This window comes from Eptatretus burgeri, chromosome 17 (genome assembly GCF_056783735.1).
Source record: "Eptatretus burgeri isolate ZD-2024b chromosome 17, Ebu_testis_v1, whole genome shotgun sequence".
Classification (NCBI taxonomy): domain Eukaryota; kingdom Metazoa; phylum Chordata; class Myxini; order Myxiniformes; family Myxinidae; genus Eptatretus; species Eptatretus burgeri.
The window spans coordinates 46,938,812-46,956,768 of NC_140977.1; the positions used below are offsets into that span (position 1 = coordinate 46,938,812).

Below are 17,957 nucleotides of genomic sequence, written 5' to 3' on the forward strand. Positions count from 1 at the left end.
GGCCACAACCTTCATCACCCGTTATGTACTAAAGTTTGTTCACGGCATATAAAAAAAAAAAATTGGGGTCAAAGAGGGTCTACGGTGGGTTTCACCCCAAAATTGGGATTTTTCTTTCTTCTCCAAAAGTACACACATAGTTTTGATGAAACTTGATTACGACCTTCATCACCCATGATGCAATAAAGTTTGTTCACGGTATTAAACAAAAATACTTTTTTTGTTGTTTAATGCTACAATTTTCATGTTGATACAGTGCCCTGAGATACAGTGCCCTCAGAGCACTTAACGAAGAAACTTTTGGCCAATTTTAGTTACTCTACATACAAAATAGGCTGACTGAGAAGACATCAAACTTAGCGCTACTTTCAAAGTGAAAGCGATTTTTGGCTAAAATTAAGTAAAATATGGCCATTTTGTTCTGTGAACGAAGGTTTTGGGCAAATGAATCATGCTACAAAGTTGTTAGCAGTACCCAAACAATTAAAATAAATAATGAATGAGTGCCTAATAATGATTTACTCAACGAATCTCCAATACCATCATTTTAGCCGCTTGGCACCCAACCGAATATCCCAGTTGCGTTCTGCAGAGAAAACGAAGTTGAACTGGAGTCTCCTCAACTACCCAAACTTTTTTTTGAAGGCCTTGGCATATAGAACAAGAAAGTTTTAACGACCGCTCTATAAGAGTCATGTACACGAACTCCCCCCCCCCGCCCCACAACTCAACCCCAGAGCCTATACTATTAACTTTTCCCAACTGTTTCCGTCGTGTTTTTCTGTTATATTTTTGTCCCTGTCTCCTGTTTGTATTTTCATCTTAATTTTTATGCGATAATTCGTACGTTGTTGTCAATATTTGTTGAATTCATTTTTTCGTACAGCCTTGGCCTTCTTGGATAGCTGGAGCGTAATGGTCTCAGTTTTGAGGTTGTTTTGTCATTGTGTTTCTCTTTTTTTCCCATTTTTTTTTTGTCCTTTCTGCTTTTTCAATGCTATCTTATTCCCCCTCACTTCAAATTTTTTTTTTTTTTATAAAAAAAACCTTTTTCACTTGGACAAAATCTAATTCTGCTTTCTCTGTTCACCACCATCTCAGATTATACCCAATAGTGGGGTAACTTAGCATAACAATTGTGCATTTTGTGAGGAAAGCACCAAATTTGGTACACTAGTAGCCTATCATATTATGAACAGATTTGGACATTGGGCCATCTCAAAATTTTTGATGGCAGTGGAAAATGGCTGCCACAGCCATCAGCGGCTGAATTTGAGATGGCCCAATATCCAAATCTGTTCATAATATGATAGGCAACTGGTGTGCCAAATTTGGTGCTTTCCTCACAAAATGCACAATTGTTATGCTATATTTAGCTAAGTTGCCCCACTACAATCCAAAACCATGATCTTCTCTACCCTCCTTAACTACCCCCCCCCCCCCCCAGCTAAGGTTGAAAGATGGCAAAATGTTCCACCAGGAATGACCAATACCATGATGGACAGATACAGCCAATATCAAATTTTGAGTTTAAACAAACTCAAATGAGCTAAGATCCTCGTCCTCTTAATGATGACGTCATAAAATCGAATATGACGACATTGTGATGTATCAGGTTTGCGATAAATTATCCGTGCTCATGCCCGGCTTGATTCCCGCAAACAAAATTCAAACAGCTTGCCTAGTTTCGGAGATAATGGTATAGGCGATTTCCATTAGCGGCGATATTATGACGTCAACTTTTTTTTCTCAGAAGAATTTCCAAAATCGGAGATGGTACTGCCTGCGCGTGGGCTTTCTGCATATACATGGCAAGTTTCACGAAGATCCGATGAAAACTCTGGGTTGTGAAACAAAAAATGTCAAAAAATAGGAATGATGTCATAAAAATTGATATGACGTCATAGTGATGCATCATATGTGCGGTAATTTATCTCTGCTAATGCCCTGTTCAATTCCCGCAAACAGAATTCAAAAAGCTTGCCTAGTTTCGGAGATAAATTTTAGGCGATTTACATTAGCGGAGATATTTTGACGTCATAACTTTTTTTTCTAGGAGGAATTTTCAAAATCATAGATGGTTACTGTCTGCGCAGGGTATTTTTACATATATATGCCGAGTTTCAGGAAGTTTTGATGAAAACTGTTGGCTGTGAAACAAAAAAAGTCCACAAGAAGAAGATGAAGAACAACAACGTGAGTAAGACTTAGAGATCCTCCACGAGGATCTAAAAACGTTCTCTTTTAACCCTTGTGAACCTAAGTCCTGGGATATGAACCAGGGATCAATTCCCAAAAATAGTTATATATTTCATGAATTTTTTTTTGAAAAGGTACCCATAATAGCATTGTTTGGTGTTTGAACATTTGACACCACCCCAGGCCTCCAGTGTGCAGGGCCAAAAAATGCTACTGCTCTCGCACCTTCTTGCCATGTGGTGATCACAACGACCAGGTTTTGTGAATTTCTGCACAACCGTTTCGGACGAGATAGCATGACGGACAGATTTAGCCGATTACAATATTACCCAATCTTTAGCTCACCTGGAACATAGTTCAGGTGAGGTATGAGCATCACACGATGTCAATCAATCAGTGAGTCAGCGAGTCAGGATGTAAACACTCGGATCGTCTCCGAAACTACATTCCCGATTTCGATGAAACTTGACCACAACGTTCACTATCCGTGATGTACCAAAGTTTGTTCATGGCATAAAAAAAAAAAAATATATATATATATATATATATATATATATATATATATATATATATATATATATATATATATATATATATATATATATATATATATCAGGATCTAAGAGGGTCTATGGGGTCAAAGTGGGTCTAGGGTTGTCCTCGTAAATAGGTACCGCTATTTCCTTACTTCTCCAAAATTACACTCCCGATTTCGATTCAACTTGGCCACAACCTTCATCACCTGAGATGTACTAAAGTTTGTTCACAGCATTAAAAAAATAAATCAGGGTCAAAGGATGGCATTAAACAATTTTTTTTAATGTCAGGATCTAAGAGAATGTAAGGGGGGGGGGTCAAAGTGTGTCCAGGTTGGACCCCCCCAAAATAGGTATTTTCTTTCCTCTCCAAAAGTACACTCACAATTTTGATGAAACTTGACCACAACCATCATCACTCATGATGCGAAAACTAATAATCCTATTCTCACTAAACTTTGTAGAACTTCTGAGGACCAAGGCCTCCTGATGACTTGCAAATCCCATCAAAGAAATTGCATATTATGTCGGTCAATTTAAAGGTCAAATGGTCACTACGATTCTGGGATTGCTACTTTTGACTTCTTCTCAAAAAGTATTCATCTGATTTAGATGTAACTTGGTAGGAATTATCTTTGCATGGTGCTTTCACAAGTTTGTTCAAACCATCAGCTAACTTACATATTTTGTGGGTCATCAACGTTCTACCAGGCAAGCCCAGGGACATTGCCCCAATTTGTTTTTAAAGCGTGGGGATAACGAGGTGGAACTACAATAACTACTCCGACTACAAGTTATTTAACAGCCCAAATATTTAACACCTGGTGGGGTTGGACAGGGAAGGCTTTCAGTCAGTCAAACTCTTTCATAAATGGCTGGCCAAGCCTGAAGGTGGTAAGGATTTGTAATTTGCTGAGGGTGCCGGGGAGATGATGCGCCTACTCTTCACGAAAGACAACGTGGGATGTTTAACATCCACCAACTCATTCTAGCAGATGGGACAACTAGCAGAACATGCTTCCGTGGGACTGTGCACACATTGATGAATCGTCTTACTTGTGAAACACCAAGGTGACAGTTTAGAGCTGGGTTGAGATTTGAATCCAGACTAGCCAGCTCAATATACATACCTCTAGGTCATCCTGCTCCCCCCTCCCTCCCACATGATGAGTGAATATAAAAAGAAAAATAATTTTTATTTTGATATTTTCTTTCCAATTACATACTGAACAATAAAACACATCGGTGTGTCTTGGACTATGAGTATCTCGTTCCCAAAACGTTTTGAATGACCCACCTATATTATCAGTGACAAGCAATTATTGCAAAGGGATTTACCTGGGAAGCAAAATAAAGGGATCAAGTTTTCCAAATAAGGATATGATTGTTTGGGATTGTAAATCGTGGGGAGAGAGGGAACACAGAGTGGGGTTGATCACGCATCGTGGGGATGAAAAATGTGAATGACTCACAAAAACAAACGGCTCACGATGGACACGATGGAGGATCGACCGGGACCGGATGAGTCGGGATGAACCGTGGGATGGGTTCGGATGAACCGGCGGTGCTCGGATTCGGGACCCATTCACGACGCGCTCACCAACAGCAGAGAAGCGGAGAAGATGGAGGAAGAAGAGGAAGAGCAGATTATTCCACCTCCCATGTCCTCCCTTTGGAGGGAAGAAAAAAAAAACAACAAACACCCCAAAACGAACAAATAAATTCGAGGAAAAAGAACAGGAAGACACAAAATCCAACACATTATGATTAATATTGAATTATGTCAGGATTCCTAAAAGCAAAATGCCCTGTTTCAATCTCTGCTTTAAATGTCCTAATCGAGTAGATAATACAATCAGTGGAGAAAAGGGACAAACACACCCACACGTCTCCATGGACTCAAACAGGTACAGCGAGGCTGCTGCAGCACTTTGTCGCCTTGCAACAGATGCTGTCTTTTCAGTAATTAATCTCTGGGTTCAGCCTTTAATCCCTCAATCAGCCTAACCATCCCAAAATGAGATTAGGCCTTTGTGTGCTGCAGTGCATGGAAGTCGCATCGATTCCGGAGAGAAATCGAGCCTCACGGGTTATAACGCGAGTCAACAGAGGAGACCGCACAACATTTGCCAACCTATGGTAGTTTGTCCATGATCTATCCCAATGTAAATTCTGAGCGTCAAGCAAGCAAGCAGCACGTACCATTATATCAAAGTGTTTGGAATGACTCGGTCGGGATTCGAACCACCGACTTCCCGGGCTCATAGCGGCACTATAACCACGACACCGCTGAATCTGGGTCACAAGGCTTGATGCAAAGTACCTTGATATGATATATTATTTATGTACTATGATGAAGAGTTTTTAAAGGCACCAATCATTCCACCTTCTTGCGGGGTCGGTTAGTCAGGGGAAGCGTTCGGTCGCAAGTTTTGCACGAAATGGCTATCCGGGCCCAACTGAAGGTGATTTGGGCAATAATTAGCAATTTGTTCCAGGATGCCGGCGATAGCTCGCCGAGTCTTTGTCGAAGACGCGATGGGATCTCTGACGTCCATCAATAACCAGCGGTGTGCAGATGGGTCCTCCAGGTCGGCATCGATCCGATGGATGGTGCACGCACATCCTGTACACACACGCACATACACACACAATCGATGCCTCGTCCATATATTTAATACAACAACAAATCCTCAAATAAATCGACCAAGATACAAACTCATCAACCAATAAAGGACCGATCAGTGGTCTTCAGTACGATTTCACATCGAACAACACCCGTGAAGCTCTTGGACAGCAGTGCTGAGCTACAAAACCAACAGTCTACCCATAACATCCTATTTATAAAATATTATTTTTCTTCTGTTCAAACAGCCAAACTCAAAGTTGGTTTAGACACAGTACTTGGGAGTAAACAGAAATCTACTGCTTTATACAGTGACAATGTCCATGACTACTCAAAATCTTCACAACTTTAAAGGATTCCACAAAGTAAGCAAATCTGCATCCCTACAGGTAGAGCAACGGAGGGCCAAGAGGTGTGGGCGGGACAACGTCCGTCAATCAGCATCGTGGGGGTGGGCCCATGGCGACACATTTGCCCGAGGACCAATCACAACTATATAGCTGCGGTTAACGGTGGAATATTATATCCAGTCCCACAACAGAAAACCATTTTTAAGTCTGTCCACTTCTAGGCTGTTGGCTACTGTTCAGCATTCACATCCTTTGCATTCCTACGTTCGTGTTCAACCGGCAGTTTTTCACGACAACATATTTCATTGTGTAATCAAAATATAATTCTCCGCAATGTATACACATTTTTTTTTTAAATACAGTAACATGTAATTAAATTTTTAAAAAATTTTAATGCAAAAGGACGTAGGGATAGTATGTCAAAAAATATATAAACAAGGTAGACACGGTCACAAGAAACTTTCATGTGGAACCGTCTGTACATCTCTCTTTAAACAATGGTTGTTCCCCGTCCATCGAGAGCGTCCTCAGAACGTATTGACACCCCTCGGCTTTTTCACGTTTTGTGTTACAGCTTGAATTTAAGATGGATTATTTAAATTAAAAAAATTTTGTCAGCGATCTACACAAGATACCCCATAATGACAAAATGAAAACAGATTATAATCAGAAACTTTTACTGATTAATTAAAAATTAACGGTTTGAAATGCCTTGCGTCAAGAAGTATTCAAACCCCCTGAGTCAATACTTTGTAGAAGTGCCTTGGGCAGCGAGTACAGCTTCGAGTCTTCTTGGGTATGTCGGTATCTGCATCAGCTTTGCACATCTGGATTTGGGGATTTTCTCCCATTCTTCCTTGTGGATTTGCTCAAGCTCTGTCGAGTTGGATGGGGAGCGTCGGTGAACAGCAATCTTCAAGTCTTTCCACAGATTCTCAATGGGATTCAAGTCTGGGCTTTGACCGGGCCACTCGAGGACTTCCATGTTCTTATTCTGAAGCCATTCCATGTTGCTTTGGCTGGATGCTTGGAGTCATTGTGTTGTTGGAACATAAATCTTCACCACAGTGTCAGGTCTTTTGCACTCTGAAGCAGGTTCTCCTCAAGGATTTGCTTTATTTGGCTCCATTCATTGTTCCCTCTTTTCTTACCATGCTTCATGGTAGGGATGGTGTTAGAATGGGTCATGAGCTGTACTCAGTTTCCACCAGACATAGCACCTTTCATTCAGGCCAAAGAGTTCCATTCTCCTCTCATCAGACCAAATAATGTTTTGCCTTATGCTCAGTCTTTCACATGCCTTTCTGCAAACTCCAGGTGTGCTGTCATGTGCCTTTTTCTCAGGAGTGGCTTCCGTCTGGCCACTCTCCCATAAAGCCTCGATTTGTGAAGTACTGCAGAGATTGTTGTCCTTCCAACAGGTTCTCCCATCTCAGTCAAGGAACTCTGTAGTTCTGCAAGTGATCATTGGGTTCTTCTTCCCCAGTTGTTCAGTTTGGTCAGACAACCAGCTCTCGGAAGAGTTAGGGTCGTTCCATTTCCTAATGATGGAGCTCGCTGTGCTCTTGAGAACTTTCAACACTAGAAATTGTTTTATACCCTTCCCCCACATCTTTGCCTCATCACAATTCTATCTTGGAGTTCTATGGACAGTTCCTTGGACTTCATGGTAGAGTTTCTGCTCTGACATGCACCGTCAACTGGGGGACCTTACATAGAAAGGTGTGTTTCTTTCTAAATCGTGTCCAATCAATTTAATTGACCACAGGTGAACTCCAATCAAGTTGTCGAGACGTATCAAGGATAATCAAAAAATTGGATAGACCTGAGCTCAATTTAGTGTCGCAGCAAAGGTGTTGAATACTTATTGACACAAGACATTTCAGCTTTTCATTTTTAATTTATTTGTAAAAATTTCTGACAAACATGTTTTCACTCTGTTATTGTGGGGTATTTTGTGTAGATCGGTGACAATTTTTTTTTAATTCAAAGCATTTTAAATTCAGGCTGTGACAACAAAATGTGACAAACGTTGAAGGGTGTGAATACTTTCTGAAGGCATTGTTCAATGATAATGCATTTTGATCATTTCCAGGTATGAATTTAACTTGTGAAATATTAAAGCTCACACACACACAGTCATTTACAGGTACAACCATTATTGAAAGAGAGATGTAGGGATGGTTCCACGTGATTATTACCTGCACACTTTTGGGAAAAAAATTAATAAATTGGGGGATATTGTAATCGGCTCCATTCGTCCTTCGGTCACGCTATCTCCTCCGAAACGGTTGTGCATAAAGTCACCAAACTTGGTAGTTATGATCACCACATGGCAAGAAGGTGCGAGAGCGGTATTTTCGGCCCCGTTGCCCTGGGGTGGGGTCAAAAGGTCAAACACCAGAAACTGCAATTACGGGCACATTTTAAAACTTTTTAATTAATGAAACTCTGTATATGCAATCGACATTGGGTGATGCGTGAAATATGTAACTTTGTTTGGATTCGACTCCCGGTTCATGGCCCAGGGGATTGGGACTTGAGGTCATAGGGGTCAAAACAGAAGTTGTTTTTTTTTTAAACTCAAAATTTGATATTATGTCATTCCTGGTGGAACTTTTTGCCATCTTTAAACTTTGCTTTGGGTGGGAAGCGTAGGGGTGCGGCGTCGACTTCGTTCTCGTTCAAATCAGAATAAGGATCATCTTTAAAAGAAAAAAATAAACACATACAAAACAACGGTGGCAAAATAATGAGACGTGACATTTATTCAACAACGAGGAAACATTTACATATTACTCAGGAAATAAAAGTGAGACCCAAAAAGGAGGAAGTTAAAACCAAAAGCACTTCAAAACAAAGACGATTCGATACACCTCTTTTGACTCGACTTCCTCAAAAAATTATAATGAAATAAAGTCAACGTGGTTCAAGTAAGGACCGTGGTATATGGTACGAGTTTGTTAACCTGTCATCACAAATTCTGTTCAAATATAATATTAATACATTTTTGAGCAAATCATCAACTTCCTGACACCAATCTCAATGAGTATCGAAGAAACATCAGAGATACAAACAACATGACTGGTTTGCAGACAGAGGACACTTGCACACGTCTTAAGATGCCATATTATACCTGATGCGGTACAAATTCTGGTTAAAAGTGAATGCCGCCACCCCTGCACCCCACGAGCTCCATTTCATGCAAACAAAGCGTCGGTGGACACATCACGTGATGCAATACTTGTAAAGGCAACGACGGAATAGATGTTCCTTTAAATGACACGACGCACCCGTTGCAGACTTCACGTCATCATCGAAGCTTGGGAAAGGTCGGATAAAACGGAACTTACAAAGTGACAACAGGCAACCAACAAGCTTTGACAAATTGGTGTCTAAATTATGATGTCACCCAGAATTCTTCTGATAAGGGGGTTGTGGGGGAGGGGGGGAGTTCAGGGTGGGGATGGATTTAAAGTTCCACCAAAAAACATTCACAACAGTGTGAATTCTGGCTTTTGTCTCTTCTTCCAGCATGGATCTCCGATCTCCTCCATATTCTCTCGTCCGAGCTCCAAATCTTCCGGCATGACCTCAGCCTGAGCAGCCCCGGCATCCACAATGTACGCACTCTACAATCTTCCCCTACGGATCGTGGAGAGGAGGGGCGTGGTGTAGTCCATTACAAATGAGGACAACCGTGCCGTGTCCATGATTAAAAACTTGTCTGAACATCATAACGTAACCAATTTGATTCTTCAGGGTCTGCGGCTCATGGAAGAGCCGGCACAGAAACAATCAGGTGCAGAGGTTCAGACGGAGACGAGAGACAACACAGTACACAGTTAATAAGAGATAAACGTGACCATTGAACTCTTAAAACTTCCGAACCAACTGCATTCTCCGGCACCGCAGTGCTCCGTGTGAACCTGGATGAGCGGTTTCTTTCAGGTTAAATCTCCCAAATCCCCACCGGCTCACCTGCACAATGCATTGTGTGTGTGTGTGTGTATATATATATATCATGTAATCTCCCTCAATACCAACCCAGAGGTTGGCCTGTTATCTATCTTGAAATGCCGTGTCCAGATCTTCACCAGCGAGGAATCGGAACGTACCATTTTTAAAGTCTTTGGTATGACAGGTCGGAATCAAACCGCCGACCACCCAGACTCAGGGTGAAAGCTCTACTCACAATGCCACAAAGTCTGGTATGATTATTATTCCCATGCGTTTTCAAAAAAAAATGGGGGGGGGGATATTGTAATCGGCTCAGTCTGTCTGTCTGTTCTTCTGTTCATCCATCTCCTCAACAGTCAGGCAAAAATTCACCGAACTTGGTAGTTATGAACACCACATGACGCAAATGTGCAAGAGCGGTATCATTTTCGGCCATGCTCCTGGGGCAGGGCCAAAAACCCCCAAAAATGCAATTACAGGAACATTAAAAAAAAAAAAGTTTAATGAAACTTTGTGCATGTAATCAACATTGTGGGGACACATGAAATATACAATGATTTTGGGGGGATTTGACCTTTGGGTTCATGCCCCAGTGGGGTGGGACTTTAGGTCGCAGGGGTCAAAACGGGAAAATCGTTTTCACTCACAATTTAACATTGGGTCATTCCTGGTGGAACTTTTTGCCATCTTTCAATTTTGCCTTTGGTGGGAAGCGTGGGGGTTTGAGACGGCGTGCCATCAACTTCACTCTGGTTACCTCCGCCATCGAAAGTGGTCGAAAGTTATGTTTTCAACCCTGTCGTCTGTTTGTCTGTCTATGAGATAGTCATCAATGAGAGATTGCGCCAAAAACGATATCTCGAAACGTGATGGACGGATTTGGACAAAACTTGGCAGATGAGTTGGATAGGTGATAAGAACAAGCCACTTTGATTTTGGTTTCAGGTCTTGATCCAGATCCAGCCAATCAGTGGGATACAAAAGTGAACTGTTTAACCTGGCGGAGGTAAACGCTCTACTGAGTGCCGTTCTAGTTTACCTCGGCCACCGAAGGTGGAAGGAGGTTACATTTTCACCCCTCTCTGTCTGTCTGTGCGCAATCTCAAAAAGTTGTCGACGGATCAGGATTAAATTTGGTGGACACGTTGGGTGTGTGACTCGGAAGAATTTATTCAATTTCGGTGAAGATCCGAATCCAAATACGAGTTATTTAATTTTTTTAAGATTCACCATTTGTATGCCTGGTGTTGGCTTAATGGTGAGGGTGGTGGGCTTTGGATCCTAGGGTCCCGAGTTCAAATCCCGCTCAGCTGTTGAATAAATACCAGGTAGTGTTGACTCGGCCTGTCATCCTTCCGAGGTCGGCAAAATGAGTGCCAGCATGCTGGTATACTGTGTCGGAGTGGCGACTCGTCCAGGATTGTGCCCAATAGCCAAGGAGACCGCTTTGGCAGCACCAAAGCTCTGCACAGAGTATGGTCCCAATCTCCCCCTCCTCTTCACCATTTAGAGAGAGAGAGCCAAAAAAGATATATAGCATGATATTTTAAAAAGTTATTGGGTTCAATATTTTCCAATGCATCAGGTATTGCGTGGCGGAGGTATGTGCTCCACCGAGTGCGCTTCTCCTTCAGAATGAATTGGGGGGGGGTGAAATGCGGGGGAAGTGGGGGGGGGAGGTGTTGGTAGTTATGTTATATATAGGTGTTATAGGTGGGTGTTATAAAAATAATTGACATAAATAAGAAAAGGTGGGTGGAAAATGTATAGAGAAGCGAGGGTAGGGAGAACTTTTGTGCACAAAATAAACTGGAATGGCATTTGCTTGAGTGCATACCTCAACAAGGCTAAACAGTTTACGTTTTGTACCCCCAATGAAATGGCCATATCCAGATCTTCACCAAAATTGAATCAATTTTTCCTTGTCAAACACCCAACCTGTCCACCAAATTTCATCCATATCCATCCACAACTTTGAGATATCCTGATAAACATAACCTCCGTCCACCTTTTGTGGCGGAGGTAACAAATTGGCCCATATTGCAGCAAAAGCACTCAAAGTAGCAAAGACAATAGAACAATACCAGTACAACATCATATTTCCCTGGATGGTCAGCTCGCGAGGACTAATTTGTTTATTCTACCTCTAAGAATAACCAGCAACCTCTCTTCCGACTTCTCAGGCCCCTATTAACCCCAAGTACATCCATCCTCACACACGATCCCCACCACCATACCTCCTCCAGTTTGTTCTTTGGTACGCGGCAGATACAATTGGTTCCAAAGTTTGTATCTCGAGTCTGGATGCAGCGCAAGCAGCAGAGATTTTCATAACCCTGCTTCTTCCATTTGGCAATGAGGTTCGGATCTGCGTAGCCCTCACGGACACAATAGTCGTACAGTTCTGCGAAAGGAAAGGCGTGGCAGAACAAGAGCCGTGAGACTCATACATCTGTCCTTTCAAGCGTACATGGTGAATAAGGCTGTTTAACATAAATAAATAAATAAATAAATAAATAAATAAAATGGAGCCAATTATACCCGAAGGGAGAGTGTGAAAATCAACTCAGAAGTCACCTCGACTGATTGCATGTCGTTTGTAGAACAAGTCAAAGATGTAACGTGAACGTTGGTGGTGCAACCTGAAAATCGGCCACAGCGATTCCACCCGACGCTTCCCCTCATGCGGTTCGGCTTCAGCTACGAGAAAACACACACAGTTTGCGTATCCACTCGTACAAGTTACACCAAATTCACACCACCGGAAACTGGGACCCGCCGGGGTTGTGGCGAGTACGGGAGTACCCGTTTGCAGGAGGTAATCCGATGCAACATCACTGGCAACTGAAAGGAACATTTTGTTAGCTCCACCACCGAAGGTCGAAGGAGGTTACATTTTCACCCCTTTCTGTTTGTCTGTTTTTGTTTGTTACTTACAAAATCGATGATTTTTCAAGTATATTGGTCAGTCGATTTTGTTATTCTATCTGTCTGATTGTCTGTCTGTCGCCTACAGGTCACAATTCAAAACCGATTGTCATGAAACCACCAAGTTGTAGAGGTCGTCTCAAATGAGAAGCCTATTGATTGAGGTCAAAGGTCATCTTGAGGTCAAATTTTTTTCACTCGTCATTTTTCAACCGATTGACTTGAAATTTGAACAAGATTTGCATATTGTGTCACCGAATTGGGAAATCCAACTATTTTTGAGATCAAACGGTCAAAAGGTCAAACTTCTAAAATCGCCAAATTTCATCTGAAAAAAAAAAAAAAAATCATCAATTTTCATCCGATTGACCTCGGCTTTGATTAAGATTGCCAATTTTTATCTTAATGTAATGGACAATTTGATGTATCCATGGTAACCTTGTAATGTCCATCTTTTAACACCCCATGTTCCCCATCCCATCCCTCTCCCTTCCACAGATCTAATGTCTCTGTTCCCCACTGTTTTGTCCCTCCCACTCCTGCCCCTCTTGTTTCATGCCCCCCTTGCTGTGCGTTGTGGGTTAGCTCTCATATGAGCCTCGACAAGGTATACAAAAAATAACAAAAATTTTAAAAACCTTTGTAGAGGGGACGTGGATTTTGCAAATATTGTGCTCTACACAACATCTTTTTCTTGTTTGTTTGTCGGTTTGTGAGCAGGATATCTCAAAAAGTTGTGCATTGATTCGGATGAAATTTGGTGGGCAGGTTGTGTGTGTGTGTGTGTGTGTGTGTGTGTGTGTGTGTGTGTGTGTGTGTGTGTGTGTGTGTGTGTGTGTGTGTGTGTGTGTGTGTGTGTGTGTGTGTGTGTGTGTGTGACAAGGACAAACTGATTAGAGTTTAGTGAAGATCCAAATGAGGATCTGGATACGAGAATTATTTAATTTTTGAGTTGATTCTTCACCATTGAGAGATCGGGCCAAAAACGATATCTAGCATGATATCTCAAAAATGTATTGGGCCCGATATGTTCTCATGGATCAGGCGTTGCGTGGCGAAGGTGTGCGTTCTACCGAGTGCCCTTCGACTTTTATTCAACACTCTTTCCAAAAAAAAACACGCACGCACACACAGTTGCCCATTGCTGAGAGGCAAGCATGCAGGCCGCATTGTAGTATTGCATCCCGGGTTGTCCGGATGGGACTGTCGACCAAAAGTGCACAACATCCAGATCACTCTCAAGGTGATTAATGAGCCATCTGGGTTTTTAATCAGTGGAATTGCTCATTCAAAGACCTGGTCAACAACAACAACAACAACAACAACAACAACAAAAAAAAAAAAAAAAAAAAAAAACTTGGTTGCACCCCAGTTGACCTTAGCAGACAATGGGTTATCAATGTTCATAAGGTATCGAAAGAGTAAAGTCCCTACAATCATGGCAAAGACCCAGGGTCGTGTTTTCTTGGTCTCTCTCTCCTTCGAGAGAAGTGTAACCAGCTCCCAGACAGGAATTAACTTGGTGTTACACTTACCATATTTGGTGGCACACTATTACTAAAAACCCCTTAATGGCCCAAATCATTATTTTGGACACAGCCTGTGGCTGCTGGTTGCATCATCGCTGGGAGCGTGGCTGTGCCACTGATGCAGTGCCCCGTTTCCAGTAAGCTGGTACTCGTTTTGCAGACCTTGGAAGGATAACAGGTTCTGAAGTTTGTAACTCGAGTTTGGATGCAGCGCAAGCAGCAGAGATCTTCATAACCCTGCTTCTTCCACTTGGCGACGACGTTAGGATCCGACATCCACCTGGTGATATTTAAGAGTCAACCCACCTGGTGTTATTGAACGGCGAGACAGGGGCTCAAACTCAACACTCTAAGATATCAAGGCAGCGACCTTAACAATAAAGTAAACACCATGCCAAGCGGTCCAATTGTTCTCACTCTATTGTGGCGTTGGCCAAGAAAAGTTCTTGTTCCACAGCACAATATAACCACACTTGGTGACATAATGGTTGGAGTGTCTGCTCAGAGTCTGGGAGGTCGGCAGTTCAAACCCCGTCCGAGTCACACCGAAGACTCGAACAACGGTTTGTGCTGCTCACTTGCTTGATGTTCAACATTTTAAAAGGATAGAGCACGGACAAACGGCCATAGGTTGGCAATCATTGCACGGGCATAATAGGCCTAATGGCCTCTGGCTGCGTGAAAGTTCCTCGAAAAAGTCCTTCATGAGATAACTGGCCAGGCCTGACATTGAACTGGAGACAATTTGGGGAGGAATATGTCATTTGTTCAGGATGCCGACCGGTGATAACTCTCCTCCTCTTCGTGAAAGATGGCACGGGATCCTCATTCCCATTGAAGGACCACTGCTGAACGTCAAACCTTGAGGTGCGTCGCCCTGCCTGACAAACATCGACCCCACGGCTTTGTATTCGGGTTGGGAATCGAACCCAGACGAAACAGCTCAGAAGCATACGTACGACGCTGCCGCACCACCGTACCGCACCTCCGTACCGCTGGTACCTTGCTGGCAATGCAAGGAACCACTGGGGCATCTGCTGGACAATTCTTATTATTCCGTTGGATCGTTTGTGGAGATGGATCAGTAATCTCGTACGAGGACACGTCGAGATGTTTTCCCTTTTCATGAAGCATCACAAAAGAAACAATACATGGAATTTTTTTAAAAAACAACACTTCGATCTCAATGGCGTCAGGAAACTCTCCCAGGGCCAAGAAGAAAGAGTCCCACTGCCTGGAAACTACGATACGTCGGAAAGGACAATCCTTCATGGTGGCTCGTACGGGGTTGTGGGGGGGGTGGGTGGGGACACCACAAAATCCTTCGTATAAACAGCAATTTAAGGTAAATTTTCATGAAAATGTAAATTGACCACAGGTATCAAACTCCAGGTATGCAAAAGGCTGCTTTTGGAGTCACAAAAACAAGACTTCCTGCTACGTGGTTCTTGACATCATCAAATGAAATCGTGGATGGACAGTAAGCTTGCGTCACCGGAGGGTTTTAAAAATGGTTGAAGAGAGAGACTTGTGAACCAATCCTTGAAAAGTCCAACAAGTTCTTCGTGATGACATTAATCTCATTTTGGGCTGGCAAGATAGCGTACAGGTGTAGACGCTCACCTGTGAGCCGTTTAGTCTGGGTTTGGATCTCAATCCGGCTACAAACTGCAATCCCAGGGCTTCACAGGAAGGACGAGGCATCGGTGGGTGTCCAGTCTGCCAGCATTACCTGATGGACATTGGATCCCACGGTGTATTTCACAATGAGTTGGCGAGATATTACCGGCACTCTGAACAAATTCCAAATGGAGGGGTGGATGGGTGGAGGGGTGGATGGGTGGATGGGTGGATGGGTGGATGGGTGGATGGGTGGATGGGTGGATGGGTGGATGGGTGGAGGGATGGAAGAGTGGATGGGTGGAGGAGTGTATGGGTGAAAGGGTGGATGGGTGGAGGGTGGAGGGTGGAGGGGTGGAGGGGTGGAGGGGTGGAGGGGTGGAGGGGTGGAGGGGTGGATGGGTGGATGGGTGGATGGGTGGATGGGTGGATGGGTGGATGGGTGGATGGGTGGATGGGTGGATGGGTGGAGAGGTGGATGGGTGGAGAGGTGGATGGGTGGAGAGGTGGATGGGTGGAGAGGTGGATGGGTGGAGAGGTGGATGGGTGGAGAGGTGGATGGGTGGAGAGGTGGATGGGTGGAGAGGTGGATGGGTGGAGGGGTGGATGGGTGGATGGGTGGAGGGGTGGAGGGGTGGAGGGGTGGAGGGGTGGATCGGGGAGAGGTGGATGGGTGGAGAGGTGGATGGGTGGAGAGGTGGATGGGTGGAGAGGTGGATGGGTGGAGGGGTGGATGGGTGGAGGGGTGGATGGGTGGATGGGTGGAGGGGTGGATGGGTGGAGGGGTGGAGGGGTGGATGGGTGGAGGGGTGGATGGGTGGATGGGTGGATGGGTGGATGGGTGGATGGGTGGATGGGTGGAGAGGTGGATGGGTGGAGAGGTGGATGGGTGGAGAGGTGGATGGGTGGAGAGGTGGATGGGTGGAGAGGTGGATGGGTGGAGAGGTGGATGGGTGGAGAGGTGGATGGGTGGAGAGGTGGAGAGGTGGATGGGTGGAGAGGTGGATCGGTGGAGAGGTGGATGGGTGGAGGGGTGGATGGGTGGAGGGGTGGATGGGTGGAGGGGTGGATGGGTGGAGGGGTGGATGGGTGGAGGGGTGGATGGGTGGAGGGGTGGATGGGTGGAGGGGTGGATGGGTGGAGGGGTGGATGGGTGGAGGGGTGGATGGGTGGAGGGGTGGATGGGTGGAGGGGTGGATGGGTGGATGGGTGGAGGGGTGGATGGGTGGAGGGGTGGATGGGTGGAGGGGTGGATGGGTGGAGGGGTGGATGGGTGGAGGGGTGGAGGGGTGGAGGGGTGGATGGGTGGATGGGTGGATGGGTGGATGGGTGGAGGGGTGGAGGGGTGGATGGGTGGAGGGGTGGAGGGGTGGAGGGGTGGAGGGGTGGAGGGGTGGATGGGTGGAGGGGTGGAGGGGTGGAGGGGTGGAGGGGTGGATGGGTGGATGGGTGGAGAGGTGGAGAGGTGGAGAGGTGGATGGGTGGAGAGGTGGATGGGTGGAGAGGTGGATGGGTGGAGCTGAATGGATGGACAGGTGTCCCCCGTTTGCGTCACGTGTAGATAATTCCTAAATAATGGATACAAGACAATTTTATTACTTGTGGAGGAAAAACCGAGTCAGGAAATCTTTTTGTTTGTTTTTTTTAATTCATAAACGACAAATCTGTGACGAACAGAAGAACAAGACTTGGATTCCTCAACTAAATCCCAAACCGTGGAACACGACCTCCTCGCACGTAACAACGAGTATCAAATTGTAATTGTACCAGAACATGTGATCAAAATAGGTAATTAATTTAAATGTTTGTATAATTATCATTGTGAAACATTCACGATGAACGAGCCGAGCGGACTCACCCTCCCGCATTTTCTGTTCCAGTTCGTCCAATGTCGGCTCGATCAGCTCCCAACCATCGGGCGGAGGTCTCTTACTCCGTTTCACCTTTGGCATCGCAACAACGATCAATGACCACCACCACCACCACCACTACCACCACCACTACGGTACGTTGACTCGCGCACAATACACCTCCCGGTTACCACGGAGCGCTCGCTTCCCGTCGACCCTTCACCTCAGGCCCCTGACGCGTTTAAAATAAATAAATAAAACTTCCAGAAAACCCAACAACCAACGATATATTAATTGTTTCCCTGCGACAATTATCATAAATATAAATACAGTTTACGAGTTAATTAATTAGTTTTAAA

At 44.3% G+C, this 17,957-nt stretch overlaps 2 protein-coding genes across 6 annotated transcripts in view; both read right to left on the minus strand.

Moving 5' to 3' along the window:
* The window catches only part of SLC29A4 (solute carrier family 29 member 4), a 65,229-nt gene extending 57,144 nt beyond the window's left edge, over positions 1–8,085 (minus strand). For 2 of the 5 annotated variants that reach the window (XM_085861058.1, XM_085861057.1), the window contains exons 1-3: positions 7,913–8,085; positions 4,938–5,361; positions 4,336–4,405 (exon numbers count right to left, since the gene is read on the minus strand). In XM_085861058.1, coding sequence (XP_085717184.1) covers positions 4,336–4,405; positions 4,938–5,000 — 133 coding nt within the window. In that variant the 5' untranslated portion in view covers positions 5,001–5,361; positions 7,913–8,085. Of the gene's footprint in view, positions 1–4,207; positions 4,567–4,937; positions 5,362–7,912 lie in introns of those variants that run through there. The other 3 variants (XM_085861055.1, XM_085861054.1, XM_085861052.1) reach the window with 3 other exon arrangements.
* Positions 8,086–8,455: 370 nt separating this feature from the next.
* BUD31 (BUD31 spliceosome associated protein) lies at positions 8,456–17,832 on the minus strand. Its single transcript, XM_085861103.1, has 4 exons — positions 17,607–17,832; positions 12,249–12,371; positions 11,909–12,075; positions 8,456–9,356 (listed from the first exon to the last, which is right to left on the minus strand). Exons 1-4 carry the CDS (start codon positions 17,698–17,700, stop codon positions 9,306–9,308), a joined length of 435 nt encoding a protein of 144 aa, XP_085717229.1. The 5' UTR covers positions 17,701–17,832; the 3' UTR covers positions 8,456–9,305.
* Positions 17,833–17,957: the final 125 nt, after the last annotated feature.